The 16,149-nt window shown below is 61.7% G+C and overlaps 2 protein-coding genes and 1 long non-coding RNA gene across 4 annotated transcripts; all 3 read right to left on the bottom strand.

Moving 5' to 3' along the window:
* Positions 1-3,444: 3,444 nt before the first annotated feature.
* Positions 3,445-6,984, bottom strand: LOC309443201 (uncharacterized protein). The gene is made up of 5 exons (XM_082059941.1): positions 6,892-6,984; positions 5,946-6,053; positions 5,511-5,573; positions 4,898-5,105; positions 3,445-4,370 (listed from the first exon to the last, which is right to left on the bottom strand). The coding sequence occupies exons 2-5, from the start codon at positions 5,965-5,967 to the stop codon at positions 3,731-3,733; spliced, it is 933 nt and encodes a 310-aa protein (XP_081916067.1). The 5' UTR covers positions 5,968-6,053; positions 6,892-6,984; the 3' UTR covers positions 3,445-3,730.
* A 138-nt stretch (positions 6,985-7,122) lies between these two features.
* Positions 7,123-7,998, bottom strand: LOC309443246. Its single transcript, XR_014184762.1, has 3 exons — positions 7,929-7,998; positions 7,343-7,414; positions 7,123-7,153 (listed from the first exon to the last, which is right to left on the bottom strand). It is a non-coding gene; the product is annotated as an uncharacterized lncRNA (long non-coding RNA).
* Positions 7,999-10,280: 2,282 nt separating this feature from the next.
* Positions 10,281-14,550, bottom strand: LOC309443194 (acylamino-acid-releasing enzyme-like). 2 transcript variants are annotated; one of them, XM_082059935.1, is made up of 22 exons: positions 14,494-14,550; positions 14,022-14,151; positions 13,815-13,941; positions 13,647-13,734; positions 13,487-13,562; positions 13,246-13,409; positions 13,036-13,173; positions 12,856-12,947; positions 12,741-12,781; positions 12,543-12,664; positions 12,339-12,399; positions 12,173-12,270; positions 12,031-12,082; positions 11,857-11,945; positions 11,647-11,785; positions 11,491-11,574; positions 11,330-11,410; positions 11,146-11,234; positions 10,839-11,029; positions 10,667-10,769; positions 10,493-10,599; positions 10,281-10,425 (listed from the first exon to the last, which is right to left on the bottom strand). In XM_082059935.1, exons 1-22 carry the CDS (start codon positions 14,503-14,505, stop codon positions 10,320-10,322), a joined length of 2,190 nt encoding a protein of 729 aa, XP_081916061.1. In that variant the 5' UTR covers positions 14,506-14,550; the 3' UTR covers positions 10,281-10,319. The 2 variants fall into 2 exon arrangements, with proteins under 2 accessions (XP_081916061.1, XP_081916060.1); XM_082059934.1 differs by having other exon boundaries at positions 14,022-14,172; positions 14,494-14,513.
* Between the last annotated feature and the right edge of the window lie 1,599 nt (positions 14,551-16,149).

The raw sequence follows: 16,149 nt of genomic DNA, 5'->3' as shown, positions 1-16,149 counted from the left end.
TGCTCTCCTCTATGTCTCTGCTTTGGTCACAGAAAGAGCGACTTGCCTTACCCACGGAGACAAGATTAAAAGGGAAACGCTCCTTCCCCCCACTGAAACATTATCAACGTTTCTTCCTTCAAGGAAAGGGACGCTGAGAACTTACGACCAGGACGACCCAAGGGCTCCAAGCCAACAGCCAGATGAGAGGATTGATCAGGGCCACCACCCCCATCTAGAAGCAAGCACAGATGGATATCTTCCTGTGACAAGGTTGCATCCACTTGCTGCCTTAGTGAACCACGGGCACTGGAAGGGGCTCAGGTAACTACACGGGAGCCAGACATAGGTCGAGCTTCCTAAAGCTGCAGAGGGGCCCGGTGACCTTTGGCTGGCTCCTGGCAGCTCTGCAAACACTCTCCCCAGGCCACGTGCAACACTCCTCAAGGAGCAGAAGGATCAACACACAGAGGAAACCCTCGCAGAGCCCTGGAGGAAAAGCTATCCTGCCCTCTTCTTGGGGAGAGGAGCCTGCTGGCCGTGAAAGGCTGCACCAGTGCCACCCACTTACCCGCTCCCCGCGCTCGCCACGGAGCAGCCTGGGCAGTCCTGGCATGCAGGGCCACCCAGAGGAGGAGGAGGGGGAGAAGGCGCTGGGCGAGGGCCATGGCACCCGCGCTCGCACCACACTGCTTTCGCTGCCGCTGCTGCCGCTGCTGCTTTCGCTGCCGCTGCTGCCGCTGCTGCTGCTGCAGTGAGGGTGGGGAGCTGCGCGGTCCGTTCATATGGCTGCCGCGGCACCGTGTGGCTCTGTGACCTCACAGCCCCACTGTGACCTCATGGCTGGGCCGAGGCTGCACGGGGACGGCTCTGAGGGTGCTCATGGAGAACCGCTGGAGCACGGGGGCTCTGTTATCCCCCAGTGTGCATTGCTTAGGTGTGCCACGGGCACACGGACCTGACCCTTAACATTTTTGGCACTCAGAAGGAGGCTGTAGCTGCTCTTGCAAATGCCGCTCCCAGTTTGGGAAAGGCCAAATGCTCCAAGTTTCTGTACCTCCTGAGAAGATACACCTTTTTTCCCTTTACAGGTGATCAGCATTTCAACATCCACCCTCCTGTGTGGTCAGAAGTTTGGGAAAAAGCCACCAGCCCATCACCACTGCTGGAGCCCTTGAAGGGCCGTGTGTGCAGAAGCATTTGTGCATGAAGGTCACCAGCACGGGGCCTTGTCCCTGGCCATGCAGACAGGGCGCAGGAGGCCCTTGCCAGCAGTCTTGTGCCCACCCTGGCTTCTGTGTCACTCTCCAGGGATGTTTTTTAGTTGTGCTGGCCCTGTTGATGCCCAGCTCTGCAGGCTTTGCAGGCACAGGCTGTCCCAGCCCACCGCAGCGGCTGCAGCTGCAGCTGGCCGGAGCAGCCCCTTCCCAGCCAGGACAGCCTACCCACTCTGATGGAGGTTTGAAGTCCTGGGCACACTGACCTCCTCTTCCCAGGTTGTGTGCACAGTAAAAACCTCGCTCAGGGAGCATCTTAACAGGGGGCATCAGCGCCCACCCACAATGGGGTCCATACTTTGCAGCACCCCCAGCTGGTCATGGCCATGAATTAAGGCCCATCAAGGGCCCATTAACCAGGGAAGACCTTTGTTGTGCCTCCAGTGCATCTGCTTGTCAGGCTTGTGTTCCTGGAGGTGCTCTTGATGCCTTCCCTCTTTTGCTGGGTATCCCACTGGAGGACGTCCATGGCCAGAGGACGCCACTGCAACAAACGTTCCCTCACCCCACGGACCTTCCGCAGGCCGTGTGACTGCCCAGACCAGGCGCCCAGCACCGCCTCCCGCACCATGCGCCGCTCAGGTTGGCGTCTCTGTCTGTTGCTGGCCATGCCGGGGCTCACCCAGCCCCTCTGGGCCCCGCCGCTGGTGGGGGGAGCCCCGTGCCTGGCTCCTGCCCACGCCGTGGGCAGCCAGGGCTGTGCCCGGGCCTGGAGATCAGCCAGTGTCGGTGTCTGGTGGGGTTGACGCTTGCCACTGACAATGCACCTGTTTTGGTAATGCTCTTTCAATTAATAATTATAGCATCTTTAAAAAAAAAAAGCGATGTCACGATTCACACTGCTGATTGGTTTGTTCTTACTTCATTTTATTAGTAATGGCTTTGTTTCAAGATATTGCTTTCTGTCTGTTGGCTAAAACCTCCGCAGACTCTCCCCTGCTGCTCTGTAACAAGAACTCCTCTGCCCAGCAGCAGAGCTCAGCGCAGGCGCATAAGGAGCTGCACGGATACAGTGCTCCTGGCGGGAAAAACGATACATCGTGGCGGGAAGCGAGCGTGTTCAGTATCGGCTGTAGCGCAACAACGAATCACATGAGGCACAGCCATAGTGATATGTTTAATGAGTAGGCTGGGCGGGAGAAAATAATGAATATGTAACAGGTACCGGGAGTGGCAGCAGGGATATGTCTGTAGCCCTGGGGCAAGAATTTTACCCTCTGAGTACCTCAACTGATGCGGATGGGAGGAGGGACCACCTGAGGCTGGGGAACAGGATCTAGAGGGGGGGTTGCACCTCCCCCATTTTCAGAGACCCTGCAGGTACTCCTGTGGACTCTCCCTTTATTAGATTTTTAGATTATTAATTTTTCTTTTAATTTTGTTTTCATAGAATCATTTAGGTTGAAGCAGATCTTTAAGATCAAGTCCAACCATAACCTAAATCCGGCACTAAACCATGTCCCTAAGAGCCTCATCTGTGTGCTATTCAAACCCCCCCAGTGCTGGTGACTCCACCACTGCCGTGGGCAGCCTGTTCCAATGCCCAACAGCCCTTTCCAGGAAGAAATGTTTTCTCACATCCAGTCTGAACCTTCCCTGGTGCAACTTGAGGCCATTTTCTCTCACCCTGTCATTTGTTACTTGGGAGAAGAGACCAACACCTTCCATGCTACAACCTCCTTTCGGGTAGCTGTAGAGAGTTGACCCAATCCACATGGTATTTGGAAGCATCCAAGTGTCTAATGAATTTAGAACACTGTGTAACATTAGCACTGAGGGGAGCTCTTCTAAACAAGTACAGAAGTAGTTTTCACTTAAATTACAAAACATTCACCTCATTAAGAAGATTTAAAACTGACTCAGTCAACAACAGTGCCCTGGGAAATCTAACAGTATAAAGAATCTCTGTAAGCAAGAGATGGTCATGTATTGTGATCAAACCACAATAAAATGTAACCAGGGAGGACCTTTGCTATGCCTCCAGTACAGCTGCTTATCAGGCTTGTGTTCCTGGAGGTGCTCTTGATGCCTTCCCTCTTTTGCTGGGTATCCCACTGGAGGACGTCCACGGCCAGAGGACGCCACTGCAACAAACGTTCCCTCACCCCACGGACCTTCCGCAGGCCGTGTGACTGCCCAGACCAGGCGCCCAGCACCGCCTCCCGCACCGTGCGCCGCTCAGGTTGGCGTCTCTGTCTGTTGCTGGCCATGCCGGGGCTCACCCAGCCCCTCTGGGCCCCGCCGCTGGTGGGGGGAGCCCCGTGCCTGGCTCCTGCCCACGCCGTGGGCAGCCAGGGCTGTGCCTGGGCCTGGAGATCAGCCAGCGCTGGTGCCTGGCGGGGTTTGCTGTTGGTAGCACTCGGACACTTGTGTGACAGCTCAGTCCCTCTTTATTTGGATAGAAAGGGCTGATCCCCAAATCAATTGGTGGGGGCTCTGCCATTGCACCCCAAGCGCTGCCCTGGAGGGCTCCTTCAGCCCCTGCCGAAGGGCTGGGGTGGTGGGGGACGAGGGGGTGGCGGGTGCCGGTTGCCACCTCGTGGGTCCTGCTGCATCATGGCGAGCTGGGATCGGCTGGGAGGACGCGGGGACTGGCTCGGGGGATGCAGGGACCGGCTCGGAGGACGTGGGGGCCGGCTTGGCGGTAGCGGAGACCGGCTCGGGGGATACGGAGTCCGGCTCGGGGGCTGAGGAGACCGGCTCGGGGGCTGAGGAGACCGTGGTGTTGGTGGGCGCTGGAAGTCCTGTCTGCTTGGGGGCCGGAAGCCACTTTGACGGGTCATCCTCGGTGGGGTGGCCACGGCCGGGCTGGGAGGACGCGGGGGCCGGGGGGGCCGTGGGGAGGCCGGGCGCTCAAAGTCTTCTTCAGCCTGGGGCCAGTAGCCGCCGTGCTGGTCCCTCCTCATCGGGGTCACCGGGCTGGGGGGCCGTGGGGGCCGTGGGCTCCGCGGGCGTGATGGTTTGGGAGGCGGGAGTGGCGGCTCCTGGGGTGGGATCCAGCTCTCGTGGATGTCTTCCTCGCAATGCCAGCTGTCCGGGCCAGTGTCCCAGCGGTCCAGGCGTGGGGAGCGGCCTCCGGATTCCTCATCGGCTCCAAAAGCTCCGTCCTGCTCTCTGTGGATGGAGCCATGGAGCCTGCTGAGGCCTGAGCTGCAGGCGGGACACAGGGACTCTCCTCCGCAGCACGGCCCAGAGCTGGCGCGGCTCACACCACGGCTGAGCTGCTGGCTCCCCTTGGCCGAGGTGGACACCTGCACCTCAGGGCACCGCCGAGCAGGGGGATTCCTCCGGGCAGGATCCCCCTCAGGAGCCGTGACAGTGCGCATCTCGCCTTCTAGGGCTATCTCATCCCCGCTCCTTCTCGTCCTGCCCTGGCTTTGCCTGTGCCTGTCGCTCCTGGGGCTGCTCTTGGCCAGGCGGGGTCAGACGGAGCTCACTCTGGCTCCAGCCAGAACAGGCTCCGAGGAGGTGGCCCAGGAATTAAGAGGCCAATTCAGGCACCCAACAGCAGCGCGAACATCAGCAGAACTCTTTGGCCAACCACTAACTCGCCCCTTCACAGCAGCCTGACCAGAAAGGCTTGGTGGCTACAAACAGCTACCTAAGGAAGCAGTTGGGGTGATGGGGAATCAATAACTCACTTTTTTGCCTTCCTCCGCCGCCAGAACAGGAAGGCCACCACTGCCAATCCTATTCCAAGTGGCACTAAAGTGATGGTTAGTGCTGTGTTTATCATACAGCTCTTTCGCACATCTTGGGGGCAGAGAGGAAGTTCGTCCTCTTGAGAATTGGAAACATCTGCTTTCCCCTGGACTTCGGAAACACCTGCGCGTCTCTTGTCGGTCGCATCTGCGGGAGCAATTCTGGACTTTAGTCTGTTCTGTGCACCACTGGTAAGCCTGCAGCACCTTTGATATAGCCAGCAAGTTCTCTGTTGCCCCCAGTGCTGGTGCCTGGAGGCACCATCCCACCCTTTGGGACAGGGTGTCCCACCGACAAAACTCAGAGGGCCACAAGGACAGCACGGGGTGGAGCGCAGCAGCTTCGCCGTTCGCTCCTTCAGGGGACGCGGACAAAGCCCGTCCCTGCAGCAGGGAGTGCCACCCCCACCCGAGGGGACGGAGTCAGGCCTTCAGCAGACACTTGAGCCTCGCTCTCCCCTTCTGCCATTTCTCCGGAATGGGCACTGCTGCAGGTGCTCCCAGGTTTCAGGACATGTCTCCTTTAGGGACCCCCAGTGGGACTGATCAGTACCTGAGTCCGTTTGAAAAAATTCATATACTCCGCTGCGGTGGACTTCTCCTGGCTTGGGCGGCACTGCCAAAATCCAGAGACGACAGGTCAAGCATCAGCACAGCTCGGGCACAGAGGATGCAGGTTCCCTCTAAGCCCAGTCTGGCAGTCAGAGCATCACTCTGGACCCAGCTCACGGGAAGGATCCCGCTCTGTGCTGCTCTTGTGCCTCTGGGGACTCACGGCAAGATCTGGGCTGCAGCTACAGCGGGAGCTACATTTGTAAGAGGGTCCCATTTCCCACCATCTCTGGAATGGGGCCCAGATGCCCCCAACTCAAAACACTTTCAGCTTTGGCTGCTGACGTGACGTGCAAGAGCAGGCACTGGGGGAAGAGCCTGCTGCCACAGCCCAGTCCCGATGGGTGACACCGGCTGATCACGGGACAGCAGTTACCTGGCCGGCCGGTGTCCCGCATCCCCTCCAGTTTTCCACCAGGGACTGGCAGTGAGCGGCTGCTTCCTTCTGGAAACGCCTCCTTCTGCACAGCCTTGCGGTCCGTATCTTGAGAAAAAAAGGGCGACAGCTGGATCAGATGGAAGCCTTCCCATCAGGGAGATGGCATCTGTGGGAGGCAACACTTCTCAAAGGCACCAAAAAGTAACAGAAACAAGGCCTGGGCTTTCAGGACTGCGCCTCGTCACCACTGCAAACAGCCACGCCTGACCTGCTGGGAGACCAGGAAATTGCAGACGACCTCCTGGTTCCCACTGCACGCAGTGCATCTCGGGCAAACTGGCAAGTGACGCTAAATGCCTCCTGCAGGGCGGACAGGGAGAAGCTGCAGCCAGGGAAACAGCCCTTCTGAGAAGGCTCCTCCGCAAGGCCCTCACGCCCTTCCCCCTGAGCACCAGCCATGGCCGCATTCGTCCCAGCCCCGCTATCGGCCTGCAGACAGGAAACTGAGCTCAATCCAAAAAGGCAGCGGAATCAGCATCTCCACCCGATTCCCAGCACAGGAAAGGGCAACCAGCATTACTTGGGACCTTGATCCCGCCTTGATCCGGCCCTGTGGGAAGCAGTGCTACATGTGAGCTGAACACAAGTTCAGCACACACCAGGCCCTCCAATCTGTGTCCTGACACCTGCACAAACCAGCTCTGAGCCCTAATGGTGAAACGGGGGCAGCAGCTGCCCCTGGCTCTTGGCTGGAACCACAGCTGGCAGCAGAGGCTCTGCACCATCTCTGTGTCTCGCCAGAGCCTGCAAGGAGTGAAAGCCAGCATCACTGCGGGGCTCTGACCAGCCCCTTCCCACTGTGCGGGACACAGCGTGTCCAGATGTGTGTCTGCATCCCTTGGCTGTCCTGTCTCATGTCTAATGCGGAGTGAAATAGACCCACCGCGTCCTCCCTGCCATTTCTTCAGAATTTGCTTCCTGAATTCAGATGCCTTTGGGGGCTTTTTTCCTCCTTCAGCTTGATATTCTGGTCTTGGAAGACCTTAACAGAAAGTATGAGGTTTAATTTTATGTCAAGACATTACGCAAAAACAACGGACAACTTGTGAGGTTAGCAGAGACAGACTACTCACCCCTGCGACGCCAGCCAGGCTGTGGCCCAGCATCCAGGCGAGGAGCTGGAAAAGTCCTTCCTACGGGCACATCTGTAACCAAACACCCAAAGAAGCCTCTGTCATCTACAGTGATCTGCATCAGCAGAACCGAATCGCAGCTGCAGTGAGGAGAGGGCACACACGTGCAGGTCTCTGTCCCCACACCCGAGAGGTGTCCAGCTGGAGGACCCTTGGGCTTGGAGCTGGCAGCTCAAAAGGGAGGAAAAAGCCATGACGTACCCACGGCATCTCCCAAAGCCTCCATCCTGGAACCCGGACGGGAACCTGGATCACCTTGGCCGACAGGCACGGCTGCAAACAAGCGCAGGACAGAACAGCTCCGTGACACAGTGCAAGTCACTTCTTCAGCTCGGAGCGGCAGGGAGTGCAACATCAAAGCGGGGATTTCTCCACGGCACTCGTCCCTCCCTCCCACTCGGAACATGCGGCAAAGAGTTACCACGTGCCTGCAGCGGCACCGTACTGGGACAAACGAACCACGCGTGGAGCTGCCGGGAGAAAGGACTCCCTGGAGCTCACAGCTGCTCTACCTCAACCCCAACAAGCCGCTGGCTTGGCAGCTGGCACCGGCAGCAGCTCAGGCTCTGAGGGGCTGGCAAAGACACTTTCCCAAGGGAAAGCGCCCCGGGACACAGCCCTGAGCCCGGCCCGGTCCCGTTCTGCTCTCCTCTATGTCTCTGCTTTGGTCACAGAAAGAGCGACTTGCCTTACCCACGGAGACAAGATTAAAAGGGAAACGCTCCTTCCCCCCACTGAAACACTATCAACGTTTCTTCCTTCAAGGAAAGGGACGTTGAGAACTTACGACCAGGACGACCCAAGGGCTCCAAGCCAACAGCCAGACGAGAGGATTGATCAGGGCCACCACCCCCATCTAGAAGCAAGCACAGATGGATATCTTCCTGTGACAAGGTTGCATCCACTTGCTGCCTTAGTGAACCACGGGCACTGGAAGGGCTCAGGTAACTACACGGGAGCCAGACATAGGTCGAGCTTCCTAAAGCTGCAGAGGGGCCTGGTGACCTCTTGGCTGGCTCCTGGCAGCTCTGCAAACACTCTCCCCAGGCCACGTGCAACACTCCTCAAGGAGCAGAAGGATCAACACACAGAGGAAACCCTCGCAGAGCCCTGGAGGAAAAGCTATCCTGCCCTCTTCTTGGGGAGAGGAGCCTGCTGGCCGTGAAAGGCTGCACCAGTGCCACCCACTTACCCGCTCCCCGCGCTCGCCACGGAGCAGCCTGGGCAGTCCTGGCATGCAGGGCCACCCAGAGGAGGAGGAGGGGGAGAAGGCGCTGGGCGAGGGCCATGGCACCCGCGCTCGCACCACACTGCTTTCGCTGCCGCTGCTGCCGCTGCTGCTTTCGCTGCCGCTGCTGCCGCTGCTGCTGCTGCAGTGAGGGTGGGGAGCTGCGCGGTCCGTTCATATGGCTGCCGCGGCACCGTGTGGCTCTGTGACCTCACAGCCCCACTGTGACCTCATGGCTGGGCCGAGGCTGCACGGGGACGGCTCTGAGGGTGCTCATGGAGAACCGCTGGAGCACGGGGGCTCTGTTATCCCCCAGTGTGCATTGCTTAGGTGTGCCACGGGCACACGGACCTGACCCTTAACATTTTTGGCACTCAGAAGGAGGCTGTAGCTGCTCTTGCAAATGCCGCTCCCAGTTTGGGAAAGGCCAAATGCTCCAAGTTTCTGTACCTCCTGAGCAGATACACCTCTTTTCCCTTTACAGGTGATCAGCATTTCAACATCCACCCTCCTGTGTGGTCAGAAGTTTGGGAAAAAGCCACCAGGCCATCACCACTGCTGGAGCCCTTGAAGGGCCGTGTGTGCAGAAGCATTTGTGCATGAAGGTCACCAGCACGGGGCCTTGTCCCTGGCCATGCAGACAGGGCGCAGGAGGCCCTTGCCAGCAGCCTTGTGCCCACCCTGGCCTCTGTGTCACTCTCCAGGGATGTTTTTTAGTTGTGCTGGCCCTGTTGATGCCCAGCTCTGCAGGCTTTGCAGGCACAGGCTGTCCCAGCCCAGCGCAGCGGCTGCAGCTGCAGCTGGCCGGAGCAGCCCCTTCTGTACGTGGTGGAAATCAAGCAGAACCAAAGGCCAGTGCAGAGTGTTGATCGCTGTCATGGTTTAACCTGAGCCAGCAATACAACCGCTATCGCCGCTCACTCACCCCTTCCCTCATCCACCCCCAACAGGGGAGAGAATCAAAAGGGAAGGCAGAAACTTGGATTGAGATAAAATAAAAAACACTACTAGTAAATATATATGTAAGAGGAAATAAAAAATAGTCAAGGCAATTCCTCACCAACTCTGTCTACCACTGAGCAGCCAGTCCCAGGAAAACAGTACCTGGTGCCAAAGCTGATCCCAGAGAGAGAAAAGAGAGGAAAAAAGCAGAAAGGCTCAGAGGCTCCCTGGCTGCTGGGGTAGAAAACGAGCAGCTCTGGCTTTTCAGCCATTCTGTATGTGGTGGAAATCAAGCAGAACCAAAGGCCAGTGCAGAGTGCTGACCCGCTGTCGTGGTTTAACCCAAGCTAGCAATACAACCGCTCTAGCTGCTTACTCACCATCACCAGCTGCCTGCACCGCATCTGCTGGCAGAGAGCACCAAGTTGCTGTGCCCACCACTCACCGGTGCAGAGCAGGATGTCTGTCCCCCTGTGGCAGTGCCAAAGGTGGTATGGGTGACAGCTGGGAACTGTCTCAGCTCCCAGCAGCAGGTAGCAGGGCTGCCGGCCACCTGGGCAGGGGCAGAGGCACGCTGGTGGGGGGAAAGCTCACCCCTCTGCCTACACCCACCTCCGAAAGGTGGCTGCACCCATCCACACAGCCCCTCAGGCTCCCCTGCCCACCTTCGCACCCTGCTCAGTTGCCGAATCCATGGGGCCTTGCTCCACCGTGCTGGGCCGCTGGCACTGGCTGCTTGGCAGCACAGCAAGCTGCCAAGGCATGTGCGAGCAGCTGGCGTCAGGGGCCTGCCCGGCGCTGCCTGCCCTCCCCGCAGCCGCTGGGAGGTCCCACCCTCCGCCGTGGCACACTGCAGCCCTGGCGCCGAGTCCCACGGGAGACGGGTCCGCTGGCTGTGAGCCCCAGGTGCACTGGGAGCGGAGGTGGCACTGGCACTGACACCACTACGGGAGACACCAGGATGCTGAGCTACACTGTTTATTGGGGGGCAGCAGCAATGGGGGCACATTAGCACTGCAGGTGCTTGAGCAGCCACAGCACCATGTTCATAAAGCCGTCAGCTTCGGCCTCGACACCGGCCAGCGCATGGTTGTTTCCCGGGTACCAGAGCAGCCTGGAGGGGACAGAGGGCTTAGTGCTGTGCCCATGCCCCCAACCCGGGCACCCAGCAACCCACTCACCGGGTGGGGATCCCTCGGGCCTTGAGGGCACGGTAATACTCCAGCCCCTGCTTGGGAGGCACACGCCGGTCGTCCTCCCCCAGCATCAGCAGCACAGGCGCACGGACCTGCGGGAGCAGCAGAGCCTCAGCGCTGGCACTGCCAGCAGGGAGAGGGACAAGGACAGGGCCGTACCTGGTCAACATAGCGCATGGGTGACTTGAGCAGCATGTCCGTCCACTGGGCTGGGTCTGGCAGGGCGTCGGGTGCATAGGATAGCCCTGTCTCTGTCAGGCACCTGCAGGCAAGAGGTACGGGGGTTCGTGTGGGGTTAGGGTGGTGGGGGCATGGTGACAAGGGTACTCACCAGTCAGGGATGTCAGTGGTGGCCACCATGGAGGCAATGTTCACCACAGGGTTGCGGACCACGCAGGCATGGTAGGTGTTGGGGTATTGGCCAAGGAGGTGGCAAGCCAGGAAGCCCCCATGCGAGCCGCCCACCAGTGCCACCCGGCCGGCATCCAGCGGCTCCTCCTGCAGCACCCGCTCCACGCAGAACTGCCGCCATGGTGGGGGGGACACCCGCTGAGTCAGGTTGGCCCCACTTTCCCTCCTTGGGGCACCCACAGGAGCATGAGGCACCCTGGGGTCAGGACCACATGCCATGGCCATACCTGCACATCGCACACATCCTGCGTGCCCACGTTGCCCGGCAGGGAGGCCACGCTGTCCTGGCCAAAGCCCAGTGAGCCACGGTAATTCACTGCAGGGGGGCAGCATGAGAGCCTTCCTTCCCCCACCATGGCCCCACCACAGGCACTGCACACCCAGCAGTGCCCGGGCCCTGGTGCCACTCACCCAGCAGCACAGCGAAGCCCAAGCGGCACAGCGCTGCCGGGTACAGCATCCACCCAGCTGTGAAGACGGAGTGGGGACCCCCTGCGAAGGGCAAAGGTAAAGGGGGGGTGATGCTGCCTAGCCAGGGCAGGGGCTACGTTGGGGCAGGGACAAGCTCTTACCATGGGGCATCACAACCAAGGGGGGCTTCTGGGAGGTGAGGCTCTCGCTTGGGCACAGCAGGATGGCATCAAAGTCCAGGCCCCCTGCAAAGGTGGGGTGGGGGGGTCAGAGCTCAGCAGGGGCAGCAGAGCCCAGGCTGCCCCCCCGGCACTCACCGTACTGGGGGTGCTCCTGCTCCAGCGGGGGCCGCAGGGTGCGGATGCTCCAGCTGATGCCGGGCACAGGGGGCGCATCCTGCAGGCAGACCCACCGCACCTGTGCCTCCTGGCCAGCGCTGGGCAGGACGGCCACTTTCTGCGTGGGTACAAGGGTCAGTTCCAGCACCGAGGGACTGGTGGGCACTGGGGAGGGAGGCGACACCTTACCAGTGTAGGGGGGCAGCTCGGGGTGGAGAACCTGGCCACCAAGAGGTCCCGGTCGATGGTGAGGACAGACCAGCTTCCCTGGGGAGCATCTGGGGAAGAAGGGGGGTCAGACCTCCAGGCCTGATCCCCTTGCCAGCACCAACACTGCCATGGCCCTGATGACCTGCCACTCACCGGCCGTCAGCGAGGTCGTGGCACCCGTCACCGTGTCCACCACGAACACATCCTAGGGGCATAAGGACAGAGTCCAGCAGAGTCCTGACACAGCTCGGTCCCCCCACGTGCCCTCCTGCCATCCCAGCATGGCAGCCCTCACCTGCTGGCTGCGCTGGGCCGTGTCCAGCACCAGCCTGCAGCTGTCAGCTGCCCAGCACAACCCTGGCAGAGCGCTGCAGTAGATGCCCGGGAAAGAGCCTGTAATGAGAGTGGGGGTGCTCAGCACTGCTCTGTGCACCCCTCACCACCCCCAAGGCTGTACTCACCCCATGTCTGCCGTGGCACGACCTCCAGCACCATGCTGGTGTGCTTGGTGTACCAGTCGTACTGCGGGAGACATTCACAAGGTGAGTTTTGCAGAGTCTCAGCCCCCATTGCAGCCTGGGGAGGGGGCACCACCGCCCTCCTCCAAGCCCCCAACCCAGCACGGACACCCCACCACCTCCCCAGTGCCCCCTGGTGCTGCTCACCATGCGGAGGCGGCTGCACTGCTGGTGGGGACCTAGGGCCTCGTTCTCCAGGTAGACGATGCGGCAGCGGTCGGGGCTGAGCCGTGGGGACCACACAGCCCTGGTGTCCTCAGAGAGCAGCTCTGCAGGGGCATGAGGGGACGGTGAGGGGCTGTGTGGATCTGGGCTGCTGGCAGGACCAGGATACGTGTCACTCACCGCATCTCCCGCCCGTCAGGTCCACGTAGAAGAGCGCTGAGCTGGGGACAGAGACAGGTGTCACAGCAGGGCCAGGGGGATGGACTGGGCTGTCGGGTGCCCCTCAGGGACTCACCGGCGGTTGGTGCAGTGCCGCAGCCCCAGGCGGAAGGGCTTGTGCCACCAGCCCACGAACACCACGCCAGTGTCACCAGGGGACCAGAAAGCCTGCGGGGTGGAGGGGAGTGAGCAGCTCACCCTGCCACTGACCCCCAAAACCTCCCTGTTTTGGTTCCCCAGGGCACCCTGTTGTGACCTGGCCAGGGGAGAGGTGCTCTGGGACGCCCTCCAGCACCGAGATGTTGCTGCTCTCGATGTCCAGGACACAGAGGACGGGCACGCTGCGGGTGGTCAGTGTCTCCCCCCAGTCCTCATGGTACATAAAAAGCTCGCCCTGTGGCACAATTCTGTCAGCCCCATGGCCACTCCTGCTGGCCCCCACTGGCTCAGGGAGGGGAAACCCCACCTTGAGGGGCACATCCTCCTTCTTGGGGTACCCTGTGTCCTCATCAGAGGTGCTCAGCTCTGGGGCTTTGCTCTGGAAGAACGACTCGGCCTTGGGACGCTTCTTCTCCGCCACGTAGAGCAGGTGGGTCTCCGAGTGTGACCAGGCCAGGCAGCCAAATTGGTCTGCAGCAGAGGGTCAGGCACCGGCTCCCTGTCTCCCCAAGACCCCACATCCCCCCCAGCATCCCCCGGCCCCTCACCATCATCATAGACACTGCCATGCTTGTCCAGCACCGTCAGATCGATGCTCTTCACCTTGCGGTTCTGATCCCAGACCTGGGGACAGAGATGCCGGGGCGGCCACGAGCTACAGTGTGGACCTGGCTGTGAGTCCCAGAAAGCACCCAGGCCCCCCCTCACCTCCAGAAACTGCTTCTCCTTCTCCTTGCTGGGGACCTTGCGCAGGACAGCCTTCAGCGCCCCGCTGGGGGACTCCCGGCTCAGCAGCCTGCAGGAGGGTGGGTGCCCGTCAGCCCCCGCCACCAGCACACCAAGGGGATGCTGGCATGGGGACAGGACCAGACTCACTCATCCTTGATCTCAGAACAGGTGCCGGCGGGCCCCGAGTAGACGACAGAGGCCCCGTCGTGGAAGATCAGGTACTGGCGGCAAAACTTGACGTTCTCGGCCCGCGCCAGGTCCCGCTGTGACCACTCTGAGAGGAGCTGGGTGAGGACACGCGCTGTGTCCCCGCAGGCGGGCACAGACCCCCCCGGAGAGACACCCCATCCGTACCGGTGTAGAGGCTGCAGTACTTGCCCCCGTACTGGGTGGTGACGTCGGGGCCGATGCAGGCGGCGCTGAGCGTCGGGTGCCGGCTCAGTTCCCGGTAAAGCTCCGCCATCTCCTCCGTGCTCGTCGGCACCTGCGGAACCCGCCGGGGTGGCTGCGGCGGCGGTGGGGCAGGAACCGGGGAGCAGCGGGGCACAGGGGGCAGTTAGCGGCGCACCAGGGCACATGGCGGGAATCAGAGGGGGCACTGGGGGCAGTTACTGGGGTACCGGGGACGTACGAGGGCACTGGGGCAGCACCGGGGCGCGGAGCTGGGGCAGTCACCAGGGCACCGGGGGGATTGGGAAGGTGCCGGGGGCAGCTACAGGGTATCGGGGTGCAGGGCCAGGGCAAGGGTGGTGCCCGGACGGTGCTCCCGGGGCGGGCACCGGGAACAGTGACGCCAGGGCACCCCCGCTCTCCCTCAGCCTCTCACCGGCGGCTCCATGTCGTGGCGGCGGGGGCGGTGTGGCCAGCGCCGGCACTTCCGGGAAGGAGGGGCGGGCCCGGCGGCTTGCGGCGCCTCCCATTGGCTGCGACGCTCGGCCCCCCGACCGAGTTGCGGCGCCCCCTGGTGGGCGCGGGTGGCGCCGCTGGAGGACGGCTCGGCTCGGCTCGGCCCAGCCGAGACACCGGTTCATCCGCGGCCCCGTTTGGAGCGGTAGCCCGGAGCCAGGGTGCGGCACCGCAGCCTCTGGGCCGCTCCGGAGCGGTTTCCCGGGCAGGTGGCTGCAGCGCGGTGGCTCCGTACACAGGCCGGGGGTATCGGAGCTCACAGAGCCGCCGGGTGTGGGCGGCAGAGCCCACCAGCACTTGGTGCCGACCAGCCCCACGGGGCTCGCAGCCCGGACATCCCCCTCATGCCGGGGGTCTGGGTCCCGCCCCCTTGCCGCAGGCAGGAATCGGGGCCAGTCCGTGGTTTGTGTCAAGTCCTTTTTATTCTGTTCCCACAGAAACACCTGGTGAGGGGGCAGCTTCTGGGAGGGAGTCACGACACAGCGGCGGGGGCGGCACGGTACGGCACGGTACGGCACGGTACGGCACGGTACGGGGTCACTACGGGTGGCACAGAGCACAGCAGACACGCACACCGTCACAATGTTCGGAGGGAGCGCACCCGGCATCGCGCTGACCGCTGGACACGGCGCCCGGCCGCGCTCAGCCCTTCGCCTTTGCGCCCTCCGGCCCCGGCCAGCACTGCCACAGTTCGGGCTGGGGGCCCGGCCCCACAAGGTGGGCCACACGCCCCCGGTCCCGGCGGGCACAGAGGCGAGGTGGCGGATGCGAGACAGGCCCCAGCGGGGCTCTCGGTCCCGCCTGCGATTTACACACTGTACAAGTATTTACAGCGCGAGGAGTGGCGGGGGCCGGGGGCCCGGAGGAGGCACCCGTGGGCTATGCACTTGTCATCCGTGGGAGAGGCGGCAGGTGTGCGCGGGCCAGGGCTCTCCGCGGTGGGGCTGCCCCACGGGAGCACTGCGCTCCCCCCAGCCCTCCCCGCCTTGGGCACAGGCAGAGCCCCCCGCGAGGGACCTGCCACGGAGCGTGGGCTTCCCACGGCGACCGGGTCCTCGATAACAAGTGCACAAATCTGCAAAGAGCTTTCAGTACAGCAATGGACTGATGGAAAAGAAAAAAAGAAAAGTCCAGGCAAAGAACAGCAAGCACTGAAAGGCGGGTGGAACCGTGCAGAGAAGTTGCAAGCCATGCTTTACGACGGGACAGACGGTCACGGGCACTAGGGCTGCCCTTTGGCAAAGTGGCCCTCCGTGGGTCGAACATGCCACGAATTCATACGCACGGGTGGTGGATAAAGAGTAGTTCTCGGGTCGCTCGGCAGCACACTTTGCGATGAAACCCTTAGGCGCGACACTGAACTGAGTAGCTATTCACAGGTCTTGTTCTGGAGTCGTGGTATTTCCTTGCATAGAACATCAGGCGGGCGAGGGGGCAGCTGCCACCCGCCGCAGGGGGCACCAGGGGGGTGCTGCCGGCGCGGGGAGGCGGCAGAGCGTGGGAGGCACACGGCTGTACGCTGGCAAGCCCCCTCCTCGGGCTGCCTCCCCCCCAGGAACTCCTTCCTGGCAGGGCG

The sequence above is a fragment of the Streptopelia decaocto genome, assembly GCF_964273445.1.
Source record: "Streptopelia decaocto genome assembly, chromosome: 8".
Classification (NCBI taxonomy): domain Eukaryota; kingdom Metazoa; phylum Chordata; class Aves; order Columbiformes; family Columbidae; genus Streptopelia; species Streptopelia decaocto.
The sequence above is the reverse complement of the archived record's forward strand: the minus strand, read 5'-3'. Positions and strand labels throughout refer to the sequence as shown.